This window comes from Jaculus jaculus, chromosome 2, assembly GCF_020740685.1.
Source record: "Jaculus jaculus isolate mJacJac1 chromosome 2, mJacJac1.mat.Y.cur, whole genome shotgun sequence".
In the NCBI taxonomy this organism is placed as follows: Eukaryota; Metazoa; Chordata; class Mammalia; order Rodentia; family Dipodidae; genus Jaculus; species Jaculus jaculus.
In genome coordinates, this window is record NC_059103.1 from 174,597,610 (window position 1) to 174,616,367 (window position 18,758).

Below are 18,758 nucleotides of genomic sequence, written 5' to 3' on the forward strand. Positions count from 1 at the left end.
GTGACAGGAAAGCGTCGGAACGAGGCGGAAGTTGTGTGTCCCCGGAGCGGAGCCCGAGCGAAAGGGCTCGTGGGGCCCGGGAGAATTAAGCACCGCGAAGATGAAGGTGAAAATGCTGAGCCGGAACCCAGACGACTATGTCCGCGAAACCAAGCTGGATTTACAGAGAGGTGAGGACCGTCGGGACCGAGAGAGGAGCGCTTCCCGACACTCCTCGGGCTTTGGCGGGCTCCCAGTGGCGGGATGCTCGCGCTCCGGGGTCGGTCGTTCTCGTTCGCTCAGGCGACTTCGTTCACCCAAGGCTGTTGTGGAACTGAGTAGCTGCAGGCGTGGCTTCTAGTCCCCCTCCCCAAGCTTTTCTCTAGTAGTTACGTCTAGGGGGAAAAATGCTTCCGGTCTCCACTTCCTACTGCTGTTTCCGGCTGTCTTCCGCTTTCCAGTTGTCCACAAGTGGAGTTTGAGCTGCGCACATGGGTTGACACTTTCCTGCAGGTCTGGTCACTTCATTATACGTCGTCTTACCGACTCCTGGAGGTGGAAAGGAACAAAGATAAAATTTAAGCCATCAGTTTTCTCAACTTTTCTGCAAAGTTTGAGGGGAGAGTGGGTAAAATGTAGAGTTCTGTTTATCCTTACTGGTCTAATGCATGCCGACACTTGATGAGTTATTATTCTTGACAACTAAAATGACTTGGGACCAGTCTCTTGTCTGAACTGGCCATGCCCAGTGTAGAGAAGAACGGTGCAAATGTCTTAGGGCAAAAATAACCCTAAGGCATAGAAAAGAGTGGCCATGTCTTAAGAGTATGGATGAGGGGTGAGTAAAAGAAGATGCGGCTGGAACATTATTTCACTCTTGGCATTGTCAACTTACGTGTGAACATTGTTGAGATGTAAACTGGATGGTTCCTTTTTCCCCCAAGATGTTTTAAAGGTTAAGTTTCAAGACAGTAATATTTCTCAAACCGAAATTAGCGTGTCATTTGGATGATGTATTTGTAGTCTTTAAACCTCTGGCCCTTTCTTCATCCCTACTTTCATCAGTTACTATTTTGCTTATGCTTGGCCCATAATATTGGTAATTGACCTTTGCCAATATTGGTGCATTTCAAGCATTCTCTTTGAGACTCCTTGTGGCAAACACATTTACCCAATTAGCTGCTTTCTCTGGCAGTAATCTTTTCAAACTTATCCCTGCACCTGTCCCCCTCCATCTCAGGACCCCTCTTCTGTGCTTCCATTACTTAGTTTTAGAATTTGGTCAGTGTTTATTACAGCATTATTATTATGGTTAACTGTCTTTCTCATCAGACTGAGCTCAAAAAAATGGAATTGTCTTTGTGTGTGAACCGTATTTAGACAGTGACTACCATATAGCTGCTTTATAAGTGAGTGAATCAGTGGGCGACATGCTGATCATAGGGTTTTATGTTAAGAGATAGTCATTTGATTTTGTTACCGAAAAGTCTTTTTCTAGGCCGGGCATGGTGGCATACTCCTTTAATCCCAGCACTCAGGAGGCAGAGATAGGAGGATTGCCTTGAGTTCGAAGCCACCATGAGAGCATAGTGAATTCCAGGTCTGCCTGGACTAGAGTGAAACACTACCTCAAAAAGACCACAAAAAAAGTCTTTTTCTATAGTATATTTATACTTTTTGATGGAAGTGTTAATAGATAGCAGTGGGAAAATAGCGTTTTTAGAGGGCTGTATAATATAAAATAAGGAAGACATTTGTTACCTTTCTTTTCATTTTTTCTTGTTATCTTGTAATACCTTGTAAATGTTACCTTATAAATGTTATGCAGTATTCAAGTGCTGTGTCTGGGGAATCTACAAATTTCCCTAAGCCATGTTGGGTGAGTTTTACGTCTACTTCAGTGATGAACTCTTAGGAGCCTCTGGATTTCTTCTTCTGGTAGGTATTGAGTATCCTCAGGGTCTGTCTCCTCATCCTGGCGCTGATTATCAGGTTCAGCATGGAAGCAGCACTCATGCTTGTCTCCCCAATTCCTCTGTGGTTTCAGCTCTGCCTTGGCTGAAGCGCAAGGGGTACTTTATCTCCTCTAGTCTTGCTACCTTTTAAGAACTGATTCTCCAACGGAGAGTGAAGTCAGCATAGTTTAAATGGGATGAACATTAATTTAGGGAGAATTTGATGTTTGTACCCCCTCTTTTAGCCAAAGAGTAGTGAGAGCTTGACAATGGAGAACATAATCTTTGTCTCCATAGGATTCTGATCTGGTTCCCAGTTCCAGATATGAGTTCCTTTACACTGAGCGAATCTTTTAGCCAATCAGAAAGCTATTGGTTACCTATTGAGGCTGTGTGCCACTGTTGCACTGGCATGTACATCCTGTCAGGGTGTCTGCTTCTGAGTAGCTTATATGTTTATTTGCTCAGACTGTTGGCCAGTTTCCCCCAGTAGCTCATGTAGTGCTTTCCAACACTGGACAAGCTGTCTGGGGACTGGCTTTCTTCTGAATTCCAGCCAGGTCACTAGCATATGGTGTCTTCAGCACTAGGGTCTTAGCTTTAGCCTCAGGTGGTAATCAAGTGCTTTGACAGAAAGCTGTCTTGATTTGGGAACCTCATAGGTTCCCAAACAACAGCTCAGTGTGAGACAGTCTCTGGTACTGGGAGTTATAGACCAGAGACAGAAAAAACATTTTCCGTAAATCTTAGTCCTCATCCCACCCTCACCAGTGCCCTACTTTTTAGGTGCTCCTCCCTTACTCCTTTAGAGGGTTATATCTTTTAGGGTATCTCCAAGGATAAAGGTTTCTATGCTATCAGTTTATAATGAGTATGAATTTAGAGATGGTCTAGAGATGGTCACAATCGTTACGATTTGAAAAACATTATAGAAGTTGTTGTTTTTTTTTTTTTTCAAGGTTGGGTCTCAGTCTAGTCCAGTCTGACCTGGAATTTGCTCTGTAGTCTCAGGGTAACCTTGAACTCAAGGTGATCCTTCTACCTCTGCCTCCTGAGTGCTGGGATTAAAGGTGTGCGCCACCACGTCAGGCTTCTCTTCTCTTTTTTTTTTTTTTTTTTGATTTTTCAAGGTAGAGTCTTGCTTGAGCCCAGGCTGACGTGGAATTCACTGTGTAGTCTCAGGGTGGCCTCAAACTCATGGCAATCCTCTCACCTCTGCCTTCTAAGTGCTGGGACTAAAGGCATGTACCATCACGACCACACCCAGCTAGAATATGTGAGATTTAAAGTGAGTTTTCATTTGTTTGTTGAGATAGGGTCTCACTGTAGTCCATACTGACCTGGAACTTACAATGTAGTCTCCGGCTGGCCTTGAACTCACAGTGAGCCTCCTACCTCTGTCTCCTGAGTGATGGGATTGAAGTCGTGCACTGCCATGCTTTGTGGTAAAGTGAGTATTTTTAATGGGTGCCTGAGGTTCAGAAAGTTAGATGGAAGTTAATGTAAGTCCTTTGATGTGTGTAGAGGACTTAAAAGTAGAAAGTGCAATACAGTTTTACATGATATAGAGAACATATTTTACTGGAGTTGAGCTTCAGAAGTGACATTAAGCTGGAGCCAAGTTATGGAAGACCAGAAAGGGGTTTGAACTTAATTCCATATATAATAGGTCTCTGAAATGGGTGTTTGGGACTACCCATCATTGTATGGAGAAAATAATTAGAACATCAGTTTGTATTTCTTTTGAGGCAGGACCTCACTCTAGCCCAGGCTGACATAGAACTCACTCTATAGCCCACGTTGGCCTCAAGCATGTGATTATCCTTCTTTGTCAGTCTCCCCAGTGCTGGTATTAAATGTGTGAGCTGCCACAGCTAGTGTTGGAGTCACGTTCACATTGCTGGCAGAAAGCACTCAACCAAGAGCAGCTTGTGAGGGAAAAAGGTTTATTTTGGCTTACAGACTGGAGGGGAAGCTCCATGATGACAGAGGAAAACCATGGCATGAGCAGAGGGTGGACATCACCTCCTAACTGACATCAGTTGGACAACAGCAGCAGGATAGTGTGCCAAACACTGGCAAGAGGAAACTGGTCATAACACCCATAATCCTGCCTCCAACAAGACACTGCTTCCAGTCTTTAATTCCCAAATTGCCATCAGTTGGGGATCTAGCTTTCAGAACACCTAAGTTTATGGGGACCACTTGAATCAAACCTGCCACATTCCACCCCTGGCCCCCATAAACTGGTAACCATACATAATGTAAAATGCAATGCATTCCTGTAGCTTTAAAAGCCCCCATAATTTTTATCAATCCCAGTGATTGATAAAACATCCCCATAGTCCAAGGTTTTTTAACTGAGCCATAAAACTAAAACAACGCCATAATGGCACAGAATAAACATTCACACTGCAAAAGGTGGCACTGGGTATAGCAAAGAAATATTCAATCAGTACAAGATTTAAACAGGGTAGACATCAAGCTCTGTAGCTCTAAGTCCAACAACTCTAACCAGTGACAAGTCTCCATATCTGATAGTTCTAATCCAGTGATGAGTTTCTGGAGTTCCAATTCTGTCCCTCCACCTATGCTACTCACAGTCCCAGAAAACTTCATCTGGTGCCGGCAGCTCTCCTTGACTGCCATTCCATAGTCCTGCATCTCCACTTGGTTTCTACTGCAACTCACAGTTCATTCTCATGGCTCCATTGGTTCTCCATACAGGAAATCCAACAAGCCTGCCTCACACTGCCCATGGCCATTTCCAAAATTAAAAAAAAAAAAAGCATGTAAATTCAGTGATCCTCTTTCCTGCATTTGTTATATTCCATAATACCAGGTAGGCTACCAACTTGTTAATTCAGAGGGAAATAAAGCAGCCTTTGAATAATAGGACACTCCTTTAGTATTCAGGCCGCTTCAAAAGAGTCTGCATTCTTCCTCTTGTCCCAATGCAGGTCAGCTGGCCCAATCTCAAAAGTTGTAATCTCTCTTTGAATTGCAGCTGAATGGGCAAAAGTTTGGACCCAAAGATTTTATTTCCGTGCCATATCCTTCTGCTCACATCAGTCCATTTCTATGCAATGCAACCCTGCACAAGTTCTCAGGACATGGGCATAACAGTAAGCCTCTCTTTTTTACCCTCATAAGCCAAATTGCACAGTTCATAGTTCTGCATTCAGGTCCTTCAACTCTGACCAGAATAGTCCAGCAAGCTGTACTTATAGTACTGCAAGGTGTCTCGTAGGCCAAGATTTCAGATTCTTCCACGACAGTTCCAAAAGGCCAAAAGCCACACAGGTGTCTAGCAGCAGTGATCCCACTTCTCAGTACCAACTTTATTTTGTTGCAGTCTGGTTCACAGTGCTGGCAGAAAACACCCCACCAAGAGCAACTTGTGGGAAAAAAGGGTTTATTATGGTTTACAGACTTGAAGGGAAGCTCCATGATGGCAGGGGGAAATGATGACATGAACAGAAAGTGGACATCACCTGGCCAACATCAAATGGACAACAGCAACAGGAGAATGTGCCAAATACTAGCAAGAGGAAGCTGGCTATAACACCCATAAGCCCGCCCCCAACAATACACTGCCTCCAGGAGGTTTTAATTCCCAAATTGCCATCAGCTGGGGACAATATTCAGGTCACCTAAGTTTATGGGGGACATCTGAATCAAACCACAGCTGACTTTTTAACTTTTTAAAGAAAATATGTGGTAGAATCTGTTCCTTCCAAGTTGTTAATTTTAATGAGTGAGGGAATTATTACTTTAAAAAAAAACTCAGCTGCAGGTGTGGTGGTGCATGCCTTTAATACCAGCACTCAGGAGGCAGAGGCAAAAGGATCGCTGTGAGTTGGAGGCCACCCTGAGACTATGTAGTGAACTCCAGGTCAGCCTGGGCTAGAGTGAAACCCTACCTCAAAAAAAAAAAAAGTGCTGTTCAGAGATTATTTTGAAAATATATTCTTAGAAATGTTTTCACCAGGGCTGGGGAAATGGCTTAGTGGTTAAGGCGTTTGCCTGCGAAGCCTAAGAACCCCGGTTTAATTCCCCAGGACCCACGTAAGCCAGCTGCACAAGGGGCACATGTGTCTGGAGTTCATTTGCAGTGGGTGGAGGTCCTGGCATGCCCATTCTTTTCTATCTGCTTCTTCCTCTCACTTTTTCTTGCTCTCTCTCAAATAAATAAAATATTAGAAATATTTTTACTATTTAAAAGTTTTTGTATTGAGCCTGGTGTGGTGACACATGCCTTTAATCCCAGCATGTGGAAGCAGTGGTGGGATTGGTGTGAGTTTAAGGTCAGCCTGGGCTAGGGTGAAACCCCACCTTGAGGGAAAAAAAAATTTTTGTAATGAAAATGATGAAAGTGTCTTCTGTTATTTGTAAAGATTTATTTTGCCTACTGAGAAGTACTTAGAAGCAGAATGATCTACTTTATTTTCATTTTAATGATTCAAATTATTAAAATATCAGATTGGTTGTAGGAGCAGCTGTGTGACAGAGTAAGAACAATTTTAAATGTACTTCAAAAATAATCGTTGCAAAACTGGTAAATGGGACTGAAAATTATGCCAAGTGAATATTGCAAACTATCTTCTCTTTGTGAAGTATAATCATTTCTCACTTTGCACAGTAGTACTCTTTACTGAACCAGTTCTGCATTTTGAGAGGTTCACCTTGACTAAAGTCATGTGTATCTCCACAGAAATATGCACAGCAAGAAATTGGTATACATATATTAACATTAGCATGGTACTATGGAAAAGCCAGTACTGCTTGAATTTTTTTTAGCTACAGCATCTATTAAAATCAGATATTGAAACTGTCATGGATTTAAAATATTTTTTGCGTGTGTGTGTTCTAGATGCACTTATGCGTGAGGATACTTGTGTGTGTGTGTAGAGGCCAAAGGATAGTTTAAAGTATCAGTCCTGAGGAACACCTTCTACCTCCTTTGAGATAAGGTTAGGCCTAGAACTCACCGATTGTGCCAGTGAGTTCAGGAATCCTCCCTTCTCTGCCTCCTCTGCATATGGGACTACACACTTATGCCACCACACCTGGCATTTTTATGTGGGTTTTGGGGTTCATTCAGGTCCTCATCTTTGCAAGGCAAGAAGAACTTTACCAACTGAGCTACTCCGCAGCCCTTATCACCAGGTTAATAGAATATTATTTGAATTAAGTCAAGCATCTTTTTTTTTTAAATTTTTTAATTTTTATTAACATTTTCCATGATTATAAAAGTCAAGCATCTTTAATATATGTTCTTTGTAAGTATACATACAATAAAGGACGAGATCAGCTCACAAAACTGTTACAGAGGTACACATAGTGTAACATGTTTGAAGACTACTGCAAGTAGCCTTGAGAAATTTTTGATTATGAAAATGGCATGTGCTTTAGAATGATGAATCTGATCACAGTTTACCACCAGATCAAGTAGAGATAATATTACAGTAGTCCACATATATAGTAATAGGGCCAACACTAAGTTATTAGATATAGGGAAGAAATGAAAGGACGAATAAGCATTTCAAAGAGAGTATTTTAGTTTTGTAATACAAATGGGGACAGTGGAATTTATAACAATAACCAAAGTTTGAAGTTTTTCTCATGTCAGAAAGCAAAGAAAGCATTGAACTTTTTTATGATTTTTCAAAGTTGGGTCTCACACTGGCCCAGGGTGACCTGGAATTCACTATGTAGTCTCAGGATGGCGTTGAACTCAAAGCAATCCTCCTGCCTCTGCCTCCCTAGTGCTGGGATTAAAGGCGTGCGCCACCAAGCCTGGCTTACTTTTGCCTTTTTTTTTTTTTTTTTTTTTTTTTGTAGTTCTTCCAGTTTTACCTTTGCTGTTTTGTATTAACTAGTATTTGAGTATGGTTTGTTTTTTCCATATTCCTTATATGTGTGCTTTTCTTTCTCTTCAGCATGGAGGATTCTTTCAAGTATTTTCTGTAGAGTTGGTTTTGTCTTTAAATATTCCTTTATCCTGCTTTTGTCATGGAATGTCCTTATTTCTCCTTCTATTTGAACGGATAGCTTTGCAGGATAAAGTAACCTTTGTTGACAGTTGTTATCTTTCAGAACTTGGAATATATCACTCCAAGCCCTTCTGGCTTTTGAAGTTTGTGTTAAGTAATCTTCTGTGATCCTGATAGGCTTGCCTTTGTAGGTAATTTGATTTTTCTCTCTAACTGTTTTCAATGTTTTTTCTTTGTTTTTTTCTATGGCAAGGAGAGGTTCTTTCCAGGCTTTGCCTGGTTGGTGTTCTAAAGGATTCCTGTATCTGCATTGGCACCTCTTTCCCAATTTGGGCGAAGTTTCTTCTGTGATTTTGTTGAAAAAGCCTACTCTGCCTTTGAAGTGAAATTTTTCTCCTCTTACTATACCCTGAATTCTTATGTTTTATCTTTTCATAGTATCCCGAATATCTTGATTATCATAATTTCCTATTAGTTTGTTTTTCTCTTTGTTGGACTGTATTAGATCTGCCACTTGGTCTTCTAGCTTAGATATTCTGTCCTGTCCTTTATCCATTCTACTGGTGAGATTTCCTACAGTTTTTTATTTCATTAACTGTGTTCTTCATTGCTAGTAATTCTGTTTTTTTTTTAATTATTTCTATTTCCTTATTTATGTCTTGAATTGACCTCTTTATTTCATTAAATTGGTTTCTTGTGTCTTCTTTGACTTCTTTGAGCATATTTATAATCATTCTTTTGAAATCTTTCTCAGGCATTTCCTCTTTTAACTCATTCTCACTGAAGGTCATTTCTGATGCATTAATACTTTTTGGAGGATTTATATTGTCTTGATTTTTGGTGTTTCTTGTGTTAAAATGTATATATTTTTGCATCTTGTATTAATTTAATGCTTGGATTTTCTAGTTAGCTACAGTATTATTAGATGTATCAATCAATCTGATGTTATATATCTTCAGGGTAGGAGCTTAAGGGGCTGGGTGTGGCTCTTAAGATTCTCAGAGTATCTACAAAAATAACCCTTGATGTTGGGTTTCCCTGATATGGGAGTATTCAAGTAGGCTGAGTGGAACAAAATATAGGTAGATTCTAAAATTTAAACAGTGTACATATTCAATGAAAAACAGCACAGAGTATTTATGCAAGAGTAGGTATTATGACACCAGATCCTCTAACAAAGTCACTGTCCCTTAGGGTGTGTGGTGTCCCACACCCTTAATCCTGTCAACTAGGAGGTTAAGATTTCTGTTCTGTTGAGGGTTTCGAGTCAGCTTGTGACCAAGTGAGACCCTTCCCTAATGAACAACAGAAGAGGAAACAAAGCCACTATAAGTCAAGAAACAACAAATAACAAGCCCAAAATATAGCTTATTTAAGAATGGCAAATCCAACTATCCATCAGATTTAACATATAATTTATCCTGATATGGAAGGTGCAATCAGCACTCCCGGTTCAGCCTATATACCAGGCTTATTTGTGGGTATAATCCCAGTTACCTTTTGGGATGATTTTGGTCTCAGTTATGCTGTACTCCTGCTTGGGTCCCTCTTTGGTACACTGTGGGTTCAGGTAGGCTGGCTGGGTTGCTGGATCGTTGCTCTGATTTCCGGTGCTGGATGCTGTGAGCTCCCTTCCCCAGGTCTCTCTGGTGCTTGCTGGTGCTTGCACTGGTGGTGGGGGAGGGGAGGCTGTGGATGGTGGCTCCAGTTCTCCTGCTGGTTCACGTGATCCTCTACCTCGTGATCTGCTCCTCTGTAGTTTGTTGCAGTCCTCCCTTCACCTTTCTTGAGTTTGCGAAGAGCTCCAGTGTGAGTGGAAAATCCCCTCACCTGGCTTTTCCTGCAGCTCAAGCCAAGACTTGCAGCTGTGGTCTTGCAGACCTGGTGCCACAGCTGCTAGAGCCGCATCTCCCTGCCTGTGTGGGCTCTGGATGCTCTGGATCTCTCCTACTTCTCTGGTGCCTTTGGTAATTTCCTATACCCCTCACTTGTTAGTAGAAGAGGCAATTTGCTGGTTTTTTTTTTTTTTTTTGCCTTTTTCTCCCCTAGGCTGCTTTGGGGTGATTACTACGCTGCCATTTTAACCAGAAGTCCCCCCATTTAACTTTTTTAGATACATGTACTTATGTTTTTAAGCATTATTATTTGTTTAGACAATGTGTTTGGCAGACTAGATAAGAATATGACTTGCGGGTGGAGAGATGGCTTAGCAGTTAAGTGCTTGCCTGTGTAGCCGAAGGACCCCAGTTCAAGGCTCGATTCCCCAGGACTCACATTAGCCAGATGTACAAGGGGCACACGTGTCTGGAGTTCGTTTGCAGTGGCTGGAGGCCCTGGCGTGCCCATATTCTCTCTCTCTCTCTCTCTCTGTCACTTTCAAATAAATAAATAAACATAAAAAATTAAAAAAAAATATAACTTGCTGGGCGTAGTGGCGCACACCTTTAATCCCAGGAAGGAAGGCCGTGAGTTCGAGACCACCCTGAGACTCCATAGTGAATTCCAGGTCAGCCTGAGCTAGAGTGAGAACCTACCTCAAAAAACTAAAAAAAAAAAAAAAAAAAAAAAAGAATATGGTTTATGAAAATAGAAGAGAGAGTAATTGTAAAGAAGGGATTCAGTGGAGTATGGGCTCAGGAGGCAGGAAAGGAAGGGTGGTAAGCATGGTAGGAGGGGATTATGATCATGGCATAATGTCTGTATGTATAGAGGCTGTCAAGAAAAAGTTATAAAACAATAAAAATAAAAGAACATGACTTATGAAGCCAGACTGCATTAGTTTGAATCATGACTCTATCACTTAATAGGCAAGTTATTTAACCTTTCCATGCCTCACTTTTCCTATTTCTAGAATGGAAGATAGTAACAGAACCTAATCTAAGGTACTATGGAGATTAAATGTGATAATACAAGGTGTTTGGAGTAGTGCCTGAAACCTGGTGTGTCAGGGTTTTTTTTTTTATGTAAGTAAATAATTTTGGAAAGTGTCCAATACATAGTGGCTATGTAAGATATAGTCAGTCTTGCATGCTTGTCAGTGCAGTGTTGAGCACCGGAGATGGTGTTGCCTGCTTTACAAGTAGCAGAGAGTTTAGTTGAATAAACACTGTTCATGAACTTGCTTAAGGCTTATAGAATACAAATGAATAATGTGTTGAAAGCCCTACTTACAAACGGTGATAACCCAGTTGAAGAATGAAATAGGACATATAGAAAGAAAAGCTGTGTGTGTATGTACATACATAGCCAATGCAAGATTATACATGTTCTTGATCATTTTATTGGGTAGTGGTGGTGGTGGTTTTGTATTTTCAGGGTAGGGTCTCACTCTTGCCCAGGCCAACCTAGAACGAACTCTGTAGTCTCAGACTGGCCTCAAACTCTCGGTGATCATCCTACTTCATCCTTCCCAGTGCTGGGATTAAAGAGGTGCACCATCATACCCAGCTATATCTTTAATCCCAATTTTCCTGTAGTTTGAAAAAGTTTGTGGACAACAGATCTATTTTTGTATTCTTCATAGTGCTGGGCACAAGACAGTATCCCTGACTGAAGGCTTGTTAAATAACCAATTGAGTGAGTGGCTGAGATTTCCACAGGAAATATTAAATGACTTATTAAGAGAGATTGTTCTTATTCCAGTTCCAAGAAACTATGATCCTGCCTTACATCCTTTTGAGGTCCCACGAGAGTACGTAAGAGCCTTAAATGCTACCAAACTGGAGCGTGTGTTTGCAAAACCATTCCTTGCTTCCCTGGATGGTCACCGAGATGGAGTCAATTGCCTGGCGAAGCATCCAAAGAGCCTGTCTACTGTCCTTTCTGGTGCATGTGATGGAGAGGCAAGTGTCATTCTGTCTAAACCTTGGTATTTTATTTTATTTTATTTTATTTTATTTTATTTTATTTTATTTATTTTCCAAGGTAGGGTCTCGCTCTGGCTCAGGCTCACCTGTTTTCACTATGTAGTCTCAGGATGGCCTCAGACTCACGGCAATCCTCCTACCTCTGCCTCCCGAGTGCTGGGATTAAAGGCGTGCGCCACCATCCTGGCTAAACCTTGGTATTTTAAATCAAACATTTTATATTACAAATGTTTTTCTTTTAGTATTTAGTTACTATCAGCTTTAGTTTTTTTTCTTTAGTCTTAATTCTCAAGGTGAAGCTCTGTTTAAAATAATGTGTAGTAATTCATTATCTGATCTTATATTACCAGTGCAGTGTCGTGAGGCCTAATTTCACAGTAAGCAAATTATTTGTGTTTATAATAAAAGATATTTGAGCTCTTTGGGGGGGGCACAGATGCTATTACTGAAAGAACACTAAATTTCTCACTTTGGTGAGAAAAAAGGCTTTAAAATGTTTTAGAAGGGCTAGGAAGATGACATGGCAGCTCAAGATACTTGCTTGCAAAGCCTGCTGACCCAAATTTGATTCCCCAGCACCCATGTAAAGCTGAACATAAAGTGTCTCTTGCATCTGTGATCTCAACACCCTAAGAAGATGGGAGGCAGAGCCAGGAGAGTCCTGATGCTCCTGGACTAGCTAGACTGTTAGTCCTTTGAGTGCAGGAGACCCTGTTTCAAGGTAGAAGAAGGGCACAGACACCTCGAGGTTGTCCTCTGACCTCCACACTGCAACATGGCAGCACACTCCCATACACATCTGCAAATAAATAAATAAATAGAATAATTGTCAGGTTGAGTTTTCTGCTTGATATGTTTATCCATATGCAGCACGTTATTTTCACCCAGAAAATGGTGGTTTTAGCTATCTAATCGAATGATTCCTAGCCTTTTCACCTTTGAATTTCTTTTTTCTTCAAATGTAGTACTCTTATGCTGAACATTTTACATTTGTAACTCACTGAAATTCTCTGGCATGTCTTATTGTAGGTTAAAATTTGGAACCTGACTACACGAAAATGTACCCGTACAATACAAGCACATGAAGGTTTTGTACGAGGAATATGTACTCGCTTTTGTGGGACCTCTTTTTTTACTGTAAGTATAATATTTATACATATGACCATGATGCAATTAAATAACTTATTTTAAGGCCTTTATTATTATTATTTATTTTGGTTTTCCCAGGTTGGGTTTCATTCTAGTCCAGGCTAACCTGGAATTCACTGTGTAGTCTCAAGGTAGCCTAGAACTCAAGGTGGTCCTCCTACCTCTGCCTTCCTGAGTGCTGGGATTAAAGGCATGTGCCACCATGCCCAGCCTTCAAGGCCTTACTGAGGTTTTAAAACTCTTTAATTTCATTTTTTAAAGTTTAATTTTAATTAACTTTTCAAGGTTTGTCAAAACTTGAAAGTTTATAGGGTTTTTATTATTACTATTATTCTTAGAGACAGAGACCGTGGTGTTGGGAGAATGGGTGCACAAGGGCCTCCAGCCACTGCACACAAACTTCAGACACATGTACCACCTTGTGCATCTGGTTTACATGGGACCTGGAATTGAACCCTGGTCCTCAGGCTTCACAAGGAAGTGTCTTTACTGCTCAGCCATCAATCCAGCTATATATTTTTTTTAAAGTACGTGCCCAACCTATACTTTTTGCTTTTTTTGTTGTTGTTGTTTGGTTTTTTTTTGGTGTTTGTTTTTCGAGGTAGAGTTTCACTAGCTCAGGCTCTCCTGGAATTAACTATGTAGTCTCAGGGTGGCCTTGAACTCACGGCGATTCTCCTACGTCTGCCTCCTGAGTGCTGGGATTAAAGGTGTATGCCACCATGCCCAGCTTCCTTTTGCTTTTTTTAAAAAATAGTTTATTTTATTTTTATTTATTTATTTGAGAGAGAGATACAGAAATGGGGGGGCGGAGAATGGGCATGCCAGGGCCTCCAGCCAGAATGAACTCCAGATGCATGCACCGCCTTGTGCATCTGGCTTATGTGGGTTCTGGGGAGTTGAACCTGGCTCCTTTGGCTTTGCAGGCAAATGCTGCTACTAGACTGTAGTGGGATTAATGGAAGTTAAGGCTAGTCTGAAATTGTGACTTAACTCTGGAAGATTTTTTTCTGTGATGACTAGTTTGTAGTTTGCTGTAAGGAATCACTGAAGGGGCTTGTATGTGTTATAAAATGTATAAAACATAGGTATGTAGCACTATTTTTATCCACTACCCTTATAAAGGATACTGCTCATTAGCATCTTCAATAAAAGAAATTTCTTGAGTCTAGTACCAAAACCTCTAATCAGCTTTCTAGTTTTGCCACATATACACTGTGTGGTGTTTGCAGAAATGTTTCCCTGTTTTAATTTGCTCCATGAAGCAGTTAAATTGATATTTTTCTCATAGATTACTAATTTAGTTTTAGAAGTCAATATAGATTTTATATGTAATATACAAATGTAAACTTTATTTTTTTTTTTCTTTGAGGCCTGGTCTCTCTCTAATCCAGGCTGACCTAGAACTCACTGTAGACTAGACTGAGCTTGAACGTGGCAGTCCTACCTCAGCCTCCTTAGTGCTGGGATTAAAGGTGTGAGCTGCCACCCCAGGTCCTAGAAATGTAAACTTTAAGTTAAAGCTAGAAATCTTGTATATATAATGTGAAATTCAAAATGCTCAAACATTGCAAATTGTTTGAACATCTGCATGATGCCAAAAGTGGAAAATCTCATACTATAAAACTGCTTCATATGCAAAATTATAAAAAATGTATAAATTTCAGGCAATGTGTGTAAAGTATGTATAAAATGTAAATGAATTTTATGTTTAAGCTTGGGTCCCTTCTCCAAGATAGTCACATTAGGTATCTACAAATGTTCCAAAATCTGAAACACTTCTGGTCCCAAGTATTTCAGATAAGCATATAAGCAGTACCACATATATGATTGCTTTATTTTATTTATTTTTTTCATGGTAGGTTCTCACTCTAGCCCAGGTTGACCTGGAATTCTGTAGGCCCAGGCTACCTTGAACTTGCAGTGATGCCCCTACCCTTGCTTCCCAAGTCTAGGATTAAATGTATGCACTACCTTGTCTGGCTTTTTCTTTATGCCATTAACTACAAGCTGCTTTATATTATGGTTTGAGTTCTTCTTTCACCTAATCTCCAACATGTCTTCCAAATACCCAAGTCTAAATTAGCCTCACCCTGATTTGGTGTAAGGTGTCATAACTTCCCCTATTTGTGTAAGCGTCAGCACAGTGAAAAGAAAATGATGCTTTACTAACAGGAATTACTGTTAATCTTGCGGGACTCTGAGAACTTCTCCAGGGGGTCTATATTTCAGTTTGAAAACTACTAAGAATAGTTTCTGGAGTCCTAGATCATGCTCTGTCTACTTTTAGATTATAAAAATGTCTTTCCTCAAGTACATACATCTTTTATCTCAGTTTTTGCATTTGAAACTATCTGGAATTTTATTGTTGTGTTTGGCATCATATTGGCTCAAGCTTTTCATCTTGTTTCTCTCTTTTTTGTTACTGTTTTGTTTTATGGTGACAAGGTCTTGCTATGTACTCTAGGCTGCCCTTAAACTTGCCAACTTCTGGCCTTAATCTCCTGAATTCTAGGATTGTAGGTTTGTGCTTCTGTGCCCACCTCTAAATGATTAACCTAGTACCCATTTTATTATAACCTTATTTTCTCCCCATTTTGAAATGCCATTCTTGTTACTGTGCAGTTTTGCCATATTTATTACCTAACTTGATCCTCATCTTGTTCTACTTTTTCTTTACCTATACTATTTTATTTTTAACTTTATGTGCTTTATGTATTTGTCACAAATTTTTTCTGTGATAAAATAGGAAATAAATGCATCCATCAGTATTAATAAATATGACAATGGAAGGATAAGGTATGTGCTACTTTTTAACATGAGATGCTTACAATTTGACATATGCACCAACTTTTAATGTGTAGCTATTGTTCATTAAAACTATCATCTTAATATATCTAGGTTGGTGATGACAAAACTGTGAAGCAGTGGAAAATGGATGGACCAGGCTATGGAGAAGAAGAAGAGCCACTGCATACCATATTGGGAAAGGTGCAGAAATAACTTGATTGATACTCTGCCTGTTAAATTATTTATATTTCATAATTTCAAGTAAAATATAAATATGAACTGAAAGGCTTTGTTCTATAAGAATATTCATACTTTAAACAACATTTGATGCAATTAAGGTTCTTTGAGCTAAAATATTTGAAAAGTTCCTTAGTGTTCATTGAAGCAGGGGTTGATTTCTCTTAGCTTTATAGCTTTTAGAGGATGCAATGACACACTTTTTTCTCCCTTACATTTCTTATGAGAAAGCAATTTGAAGAAAATGTATGCGCTAAATGTTACAAAATAGTGCTTCAGTTTCTGTCTTGTTTATATCATAGATCTTAAAAAAATTTTAAATTTGTCATTGAAAGACTCCATTAGGATATGAAGAAATATAATATATGCTTATTGTATAAGTCCTATTTATAATTCTTAGAAATTGTTATGCAAACAAGATGTTGTTTAATTATATTCTAAGTATAATTTGGGACATTTAGTGTACTTACATTTTGTAATGCTAACATTTTAACATGAAGCAGATAAAATTCTAAAACTTAGATTTAATCTTTAATTATATGTATTTTTAAAACCACCATTTTCTTTTAGCATTATAGTTATAGCATTATAGTATATGTTTAGGTTTGTTTCAAGTATTAAGCAGTTTTAAATATTCTTTTTTTTTTAAGATGTATTTTATTTATTTATTAGAGACAGAGGGAGAGAGAGAGAGTGAGAATGGGCACATCAGGGCCTCTAGCCACTGTAAACGAACTCCAGATGCATGCACCATGTTCATCAGGCTTATGTGGGGCCTGGAGAATCAAACCTGGGTCCTTAGGCTTTGCAGGCATGGACCTTAACCACTAAGCCATCTCTTCAGCCCCTTAAATATTCTTAAATGGAGATGGGAGTATGGGGTGTAAGATGAAAATAATTGCCAGATGGTAACAAATTAGCAATTTCTAAAACAAAATTGATTTTTAACATAAAATACAGCTTTATGATAATTTTTCATGATTTAAGGAAGGGCTTCAAAGAAATTTCTTTGTGAGAAGGGATTTCATAAAACAAATGTGAGTGTGAATAAATATATTTGATTTGAAGTAGTGGTGAGGAGAGGCAGCTCTAATAACCTTTTATTTTTAGACTGTGTATACTGGCATTGATCATCACTGGAAAGATGCTGCTTTTGCCACTTGTGGACAGCAAGTAGACATTTGGGATGAACAGAGAACCAGTCCTGTGTGCTCCATGACCTGGGGATTTGACAGTATAAGTAGTGTTAAATTTAACCCCATTGAGGTAATATTCTTCTAACAAAAATGTTGTATTTTGTTGAATATGAACTTTCAGCATGAAAAGTTGTTTAGACAACTTTTGAATTGTGATAAAAAGATTCTTGGAATTTATCATTTTTCTGTGATTTGGTCAATTTTCTAGATTATATCTGACTCCATCAAACCTTAACATGTTTGCCTGAAGCTTTGTCTAGATACCAGTGCTAGCTAACATTCAAGGTGGGGGAGGCAGGGTTTTGCACAAATAAATTTATTCACTTGCTTGTTTGTTCAAGAGAGAGCATGAGCACATTAGGGCCTCTTGTCACTACAGACAAACTCCAGATGTATACACCACTTTGCATTTGGCTTTATATGGGTCCTGGCCAGCAGGCTTTGAAAGCAAGCACCTTTAACTGCTGAGCCATCTCTCAATCCTTTGTTTTGTTTTGAGCCAGGGTTTTGTTTTGTACCACAGACTGGCCTTGAACTCACAACCCTCCTCCTCAGTCTTATGAGTACTAACATGCCCAGAATTTGGACTTTCTAACTTTGTGTTTACTGATGCTTTCCATACTCATGTTCCATGCAGTTATATTGGACAAAAGGAAGGTGTTATTTTTTCTTAACATAAGGAGACTTGGGCATTGTTTTCTCTGCTTGTAAATGATAAAGTTATGGATGCTTCATAAATATGCATGGTCATTATTAAAGTATATGAAAACTAGTAATAACTATATTTTATGCTTTGAAGTCAGAGTTGATTCCTTGTTCCTTCCTAGCCTTATAAGACTGAGCTAGTCATGGTGATGCGTTCCTTTAATCCCAGCACTTGGGAGGCTGAGGTAGGAAAGATCTTTGTGAGTTTGGGGCCAGCCTGAGAGTGACTATATAGTGAATTCCAGCTCAGCCTCAGCTAGAGTGAGATCCTTCCTCAAAAAACCAAAAACAAATAAAGGAAGGAAAGAACTACATGTTATCAGTCCCTGTGTGAATTTAGGAATGCAGACAGACCTGAAGGCTAATTTAGCACTTGGATTCCAGACCTTTCCTTGAGCTGTTTCTAAATATGTAACAATACCTGAACCTCAGTGTGCACAAGACTAAGTTAAGATGCTTTTTTTTTAATGTGTGTTTTTATTGACAACTTATATAATTACAGACAATAAGCCATGGTATTTCCCTCCCATACCTCACTTTCCCCTTCATAGCTCTGCTCTCCATCATATCCCCTCCCTCTCTCCATTAGTCTCTTTCAATTTAATGTTACCAGGATTTTCACATATTCTGAGGGTCTTGTGTAGGTATTGCTAGACACTATGAGGTCTTGGATATTGAGACCAAATTCTATCTGGACAGCTGTATGTAAGGAGTGGTACCCTTCCTTTGGCTCTTACATTCTTTCTGCCACCTCTTGCACAATGGACCCTGAGCCTTGGAGGGTGTGAGATGTTTCATTGTTGGACACTCCTCCATCCCTTCTTCTCAGCACTATTTTGCCTTTTGGGTCATCCCATTGGTCATCACCATCTGAAAAGAGAAGCT

General features: G+C 39.6%; 1 protein-coding gene across 1 annotated transcript in view; it reads left to right on the plus strand.

Annotated features, from left to right (window-relative positions):
- Positions 1-7: 7 nt before the first annotated feature.
- Dcaf13 (DDB1 and CUL4 associated factor 13) overlaps positions 8-18,758 on the plus strand; it is a 46,419-nt gene continuing 27,668 nt past the window's right edge. The window contains exons 1-5 of the mRNA XM_045143960.1: positions 8-170; positions 11,573-11,772; positions 12,826-12,933; positions 15,847-15,936; positions 17,083-17,238. Of these exons, the coding sequence (XP_044999895.1) occupies positions 101-170; positions 11,573-11,772; positions 12,826-12,933; positions 15,847-15,936; positions 17,083-17,238 (624 nt within the window). The 5' untranslated portion in view covers positions 8-100. The remainder of the gene's footprint in view (positions 171-11,572; positions 11,773-12,825; positions 12,934-15,846; positions 15,937-17,082; positions 17,239-18,758) is intronic.